General features: G+C 41.2%; 1 protein-coding gene across 1 annotated transcript; it reads left to right on the top strand.

Annotated features, from left to right (window-relative positions):
* Positions 1 to 649: 649 nt before the first annotated feature.
* Positions 650 to 2,242, top strand: LOC132659038 (zinc finger protein 280B-like; the record flags this gene model as incomplete). Its single annotated transcript, XM_060408538.1, has 1 exon — positions 650 to 2,242. A coding segment is annotated over one exon (1,593 nt), but the record flags the coding sequence as incomplete, so codon positions are not given.
* Positions 2,243 to 6,237: the final 3,995 nt, after the last annotated feature.

Below are 6,237 nucleotides of genomic sequence, written 5' to 3'. Positions count from 1 at the left end.
GTGCATTTAAGATACATTTTCTTCCATTTTTACTACAAAACAAGATGCCATTGAATAGCTGATGCCTTTTAAAAAAGCTGTTAACGTTAAGTCTAAGAAATAAGCATGTTTGTCTTTAAGATACAGAAACACATTTAAAAGTTACAAATTTGCCCAAGAAGACACAACTGGTGTGTGGTTAAGTTAGAATTCCAACTTAATCTCCTATGACTCCAAAGTCCATGCTTTGAAACGCTGTAGAACAATGCTTTTGTAAAAATACTCTCCTTTACATGTGATTTCACCTAATGATCAGTGTGGCATTTTGTTTTTTTTTCCCCCTCTTTATTTTTTTAAGTAGAAGAGGTTAAAGTGAACATGCGACAAAGCTATGATTCTAGAGCCATGTAGACTTGTAGTCGTAGTTTTTTTAGCTATCATTGAGTCTGGTTGACACTCAGTGTCTTTGTCTGTAAGATAAGGGTGTGTATAAGTACTCTAGAGTTTTGGAGATAATCAAATAGCCCATTTTTCTGTACTTAACTAATCTGTAGTATGTTTACACTTAGGTGGCAGTTTGTATAAAGGAAGCACTGGGACTTGAGGCCGCACCCTCTAAGAATAAAAAAGTATTAAAAATATGGAACTCCCATGTATGTTACGTGAAGAAGAACAAGAGCCAGAAGTACAGAAAAGGGAGGGAGAGACGAAACAAGTAGATGATGCTGATGATGATGAAGTGATCTTGGTGGGAGTGGAACATGGAAATGAAGATGCTGACGTGATCTTTGTTGGGATGAGCTCAGCTTCAAAACCAGTCGTTTCAAACATACTGAACAGAGATACCCCAGGTTCTTATTCAAGGAGAAAAAGGTATGGTCACTTCAGGAGAGGTAACGCTCACAGATTACAGCCTGTTAGTCATGTGACTCCTACATCAGAAGCAAAGACTGTCTTGCCAGTGTCTGACTCTGACTCAAGATCAACAGGTAGTCCTATTATTATTGAACCACCGTCTCAAGATGATTATAAAAATCTTTCACCACAAATAGTGCCTGATTGCTTTTCGAAGGAGTTATGTTCTTCTTTGATTACCTTCACAAGTTCATTGCAGCATCCAGTAGAAACAGCAGTTTCTGCAGGAGATATGAATAAAAGTCCTCATGTATCAAAGCGAGTTTCCCCTTGTGAAACAAATCGCAGAAATCCCAGAAGGCCTAAACTCAGTGATGGCATTGTAGGGGAACATTCTTTAGGTTTCTCCCCGTCAGGTTTTTTTCATACAGAGACCACTCAGCAAAGCACACCAGACCATGTCCATACCTCACTAGGCCATGTTCAGAATGGAGAACCTTGTCCAACACCTTTTCCAAAGGACAGTGTTCATTGCAAGCCTGTAAGACCTTTAGATGAAAGTGGATGGACAAAAACTGATTTTCCAAGTTTGGCAAGTCCAAACAAAATTGGTGATCCCACAGAAGGAAATCTGATTGTGTTACTTCGTGACTTCTACTATGGCGAGCATAGAGGAGTTGGGCAGCCAGAACCGAAGACCCACACGGCGTTTAAATGCCTCAGCTGCTTGAAAGTTCTAAATAATGTCAAGTTTATGAATCACATGAAGCACCATTTGGAACTTGAGAGGCAGAGAGGTGACAGCTGGAAAACCCACACCACCTGCCAGCACTGCCTCCGCCAGTTTCCTACTCCCTTCCAGCTGCAGTGTCACATTGAAAGTGTCCACACGGCCCAGGAGCCCTCCGCAGTCTGTCACATCTGTGAGTTGTCCTTTGAGACAGATCAGGTTCTCTTAGAGCACATGAAAGACAATCATAAGCCTGGTGAAATGCCCTATGTATGCCAGGTTTGCAGTTACAGATCATCATTTTTTGCAGATGTGGATGCACATTTCAGAGCATACCATGGTAACACCAAGAATTTACTTTGCCCGTTTTGTCTCAAAATTTTTCAAACTGCAACAGCATACAGACGTCATCATCGAGGGCACTGGGAAAAGAGTTTTCACCAGTGTTCCAAATATCGGCTACAGTTTTTAACTTCCAAAGAGGAGAGGGAGCACAAGACCCAGTGTCATCAAATGTTTAAGAAGCCTAAGCAGCTAGAAGGATTGTCTCCTGAAACAAAAATTGTTATTCAGGTATCACTGGAACCCCTTCAGCCAGGATTGGTGGAAGTAGCATCCATTACTGTGAACACATCTGATTTTGAATCATCACCCCCCAAATCTCAAAGGAGGAGGTCAAAAAAAAAAATAGTTAATTCTGCCTTCAGTAAGTCTGAAGCAAGTATTTCAGTCAAAGTTAAAAACCCCATTAAAAACCAAAAGATCAACTTATAGCATTATTCAATAATATCAAATATAGGGAAACCGATGGGTAATTTATGTGATTTTGTTTTAAATAGAGGAAGTACAGTTTTGTTTGAACTTCATATTGAGCTGCTATTTAAAAATCTATGATCTGTTTTTCGTGTAATTGTCTTAACACGTAAGAAGGATGTGTGCATGTGTGTGTGAGAGAGAGAAAATGAGAGAAGTGGAGAAAGGAAAAGTAAGAACCTATTTTGGTGTTTGATGTTACTTGTAAGTTCGAAAGCTCTCCTATACATATAATCTGTAGAGTGTTTTAGCAACGTAATTTTGAAGTGTTTTCATGCCTTGAAGATCTCAGTATCAGCTATATAGCCAGACTTGATTGTCACTCTCTGAAGTGCCTCTTGGGCTGATCTAAGATAACCTGGCTCTGAAAGCGTGCAGTGGAGGTTGATGGAGAAGCTACGATGTGAGTTTGGACCAGACACGGGATTTAATCAGTGAAGAGCTGTGGCTTCTTGTCCTAGCTGAGGAAAAGGCATACATTCAGTGCAGGCACAGAGCCAAGGGAGAAGGAACACTGTCTCAGGGTGCTTTCACCTAGCCCAGGGACATCTCAAGGAAGCCAGCCGTTAAAATGCCTGTGTTTGGTGAGAGACCCTGCCAAGCATGAAGCAGGCCCTGTGTAGCACTGACTGCAGTTGGAGGAGCAGAGATAGTTAAAAGAATGAGACCTGGTGCCTGTGGACCTCCTGTTGAGTGATCAAAAGGGGAATTTGATTCATTCTGTCCCCTTTCCCATTTGGCTGGCCTGTAGTCACAGTGAGGTCGGCATATCTGTGTCAGACACAGTAGCAAAGCAAGTTAAAATTCCCAAAGGAAAAAGAGCCTTGACGTCCACTTTGATTTGCGCTGGACCCATAGTTGTAGCTGAAAAGGATCAAACAGAGGAAATCTGTTCAGCTTTTGAATTGGGCTAAATTGAGTTCCCTTACCCTTAAGCTACAGTGGAGTTGTCCAAGAATCGTAAATATAGTGGATAAAAATAGTCCAGGGTGATTAAAGCCTTTTTGGAACTCTTGCTTCCATTTTCCAGTTACATGTGTCTTACCCGAGTTGACCATGTGAAGATTTCGTTTCTGTATCTTATCTTGCCTTGCACACAAATGTAGTACAGTTAACAGCTAATTCTTTGCGTGTGTAATTTCCCATTGTATCAAACTAATTGAGTTTCCGTCTTTCTTGACACAGTCTGATGTGCAAGAATTGTCTCATGTATTTCAGTAATTATCAGGTCATAGAGTTACCCTTCCTCTAATGTATCCAACCATCTAATCTGTGATTATACTTGTGGAAACCTTCTTTCTTGCGGTCTCCAAGGGCTCTTTCACAGACCTGTGGGGTACCCTCTAAGTATTGGTGCCTGAACATCAGCGCACTTGGCTGCCTCTGTAGGTTCTTGGAGTTGAGTCTCCTCCTGGAGGTGAATGTCACCCCTTCTCCACTTCTGGCACGGATACCTAGCAATCTCTGTGCACCATTCCAGGAAGCTGGGATCCTGTCTGTAGACCTATGCCAGGAGCAATCTCCGTTTCCTCTTCCTTTCTCCTCCTCTTTGTCTCTCCCCACTCTCCCCAGTCCTCAATTTCTTTAAGTCCTCTAAGCTTTCACAAAATGCTGGAAAGAGATCATCACCAAGCGGTTAGCATCCTTCTCAGAACTGAAGAGGAAGGACTATAGATGATGAAGCTGTAGTGAATCTGTTGTCTCCATTTTAGGTAATTTCATGAGTGTAATTCAAATTCAAATAAATTGTGTTTATTTACTCAGAGCCTGATTGATTTATTTGCACTTTGAATTCTTTACTAGGCCTTTCTCGTTAGTTTATTTGGGCCAAAGCACTTTGCTAAGTGTCAGCTGAAACCACTTTTAGTTGTATAAAGAGTGTGTGTGTGTTCTGGTCTCAGGTGAAAACTCTCTGTATAAATAAATATGCAGACTATTGCATTTGTATCTCCTTTCTTCGATTTCTATAGTAAAAAATACGAAATGTTTTAGTTATGTGCTTTTATTGTTGCTTAGTATTATCAACGCTGTTGCTGTTAGTTGCTGTGAAGTATGCTCCTAAGGAGTACAAGTTGTATTTATTGCCAAATTAAAAGGTTCCCGCAATATGGTCCCTGACTGCTTCCTCTCTTCCATTCTCTGTCTTCTACTCTACTCTTTTCCCCACTAATGTACTCTTTTTGACAACACTGGCCTTGGTTTTCCCCCATCAAATTCCATTTCTTCCCGATCCCAAGACTGCAAGTGCTGTTCTTCTGGAAATGCTCTTCCCACAGGCCTGCATGGCTTGCTACCTCCCTTGTTTGAGCTTCACCAATGCTGTTCAAATAACACAATCAAATCTCCAACCCCCTCTTTCCTCCTCCTCCTTAAAGGCGCTTGAAGTCACTATCCTCTTCTTCCCTCTCCAGCCTAAATTTCCTAACTTTTCACAAAAAAAGAAAAAGAAAAAAGGAAAAAAGAAGAGATAATAACATCAGGGCTTTGCTTCTTAGAATTAACTTGAGTCAGTTTCTGTGCCTGCAAATCAAAGATAGTTAAAAGTGAGTTGAGTTCTTTCAGGAGCTTCCTCTGTTTTTCTTTTGATACCTCTATATTTTGTTCACACAATGACACTTTGTTTTCTTTAGAAATATATTGAAGATGTGTCAAGATTACTATTTTGTTACTGCCCTTTGTGAATTCCCTTGTCTGCCTTGCTTGTTCTTTCAGGTAAAATTTATTATTTTATTAATGTCATCTTAAAAGACTGGAAACTTCCCAAATCAGCAAGTTTTGTCCCCTGTTTTAGTAATCTTTATCTTAAACATTAAAAAAAAAAATTCCCTTCCTGTTTTACTACAGGCAGCAAGAAGAAACCAGGAGGCACTTTTTGCTGTTTGGATGGAAATCCTCTTAGATAACTCAATTAAGTACAGTTTGTCCTCCCAGCTCATTAGGTGCATTTTCTACTTTTCATAAAGCTGCAGATGTAGTGGACTTTCGTCTTCACACTCCCCAGGCTCTTTCCTCCTGCCTCTCCTTTCTGCCAAGCATCCTAGGTGCACGACTGTGATTCCACTTAGAACGTGTTTGCTTAGTGAGCAAACGGGGAGCGATTCCCTGGCTTCAGTGCTTCTGCTGGCCAGAGACTCTGTACCGTTCCCTAAGAACTTCATGGTTTCACTGTCCAACTTCTATCACCTGGCTAGGTCGGTTGCAGTAGTTCATACTCACAAGTGAACTGGCAGGGATTACTACACGCACATGTGCAGAAACATACATGTGTACACAGTAACATCGCTGAGGGGAAACCTGTCCATATGCAGAAGTAAAGCTTTCTTTTCCAGGAACTTGAATTTTGGTAGACACTCAAATTTCTGCACGCACATGTGCACAAACATGCACGTGTACTCAGTAACATCCCTGAGAGGAAACTTGTCCATATGCAGAAGTTCAAGCTTTCTTTTCCAGGAACATTAGTTTTGGTAAGCCCTCAAATTTCTATGTGCACATGTGCACAAATATATGCATGCACACAGTAAGATCGCTGAGAGGAAACTTGTCCATATTCCGAAGTACAAGTTTTCTTTTCCAGGAACATGAATTTTGGTAAGCATCCACATTTCTGTCCTTGTTTTTTCACTTGCTCATCGATTATGTCATGTTGCACTTCTAACTCTGTGCCTTATCCTCAAAGGTTCCAAAACCTTGGCATTTGCTATTGATAGGGACTGGCCTGCAGAGCAGCAGGCAGCATTGGAAGTTCTTGCCATGAACAGCTGTATAACATGTGCCTGCCTTCTGCATTCTCCCATCACCTTGGACAGCTTCACAGTACCAGTCACGTTGGCCTGATCCATTGCCTGTGCATTCCTTCA

Source organism: Ovis aries, chromosome Y, assembly GCF_016772045.2.
Source record: "Ovis aries strain OAR_USU_Benz2616 breed Rambouillet chromosome Y, ARS-UI_Ramb_v3.0, whole genome shotgun sequence".
In the NCBI taxonomy this organism is placed as follows: domain Eukaryota; kingdom Metazoa; phylum Chordata; class Mammalia; order Artiodactyla; family Bovidae; genus Ovis; species Ovis aries.
The sequence above is the reverse complement of the archived record's forward strand: the minus strand, read 5'-3'. Positions and strand labels throughout refer to the sequence as shown.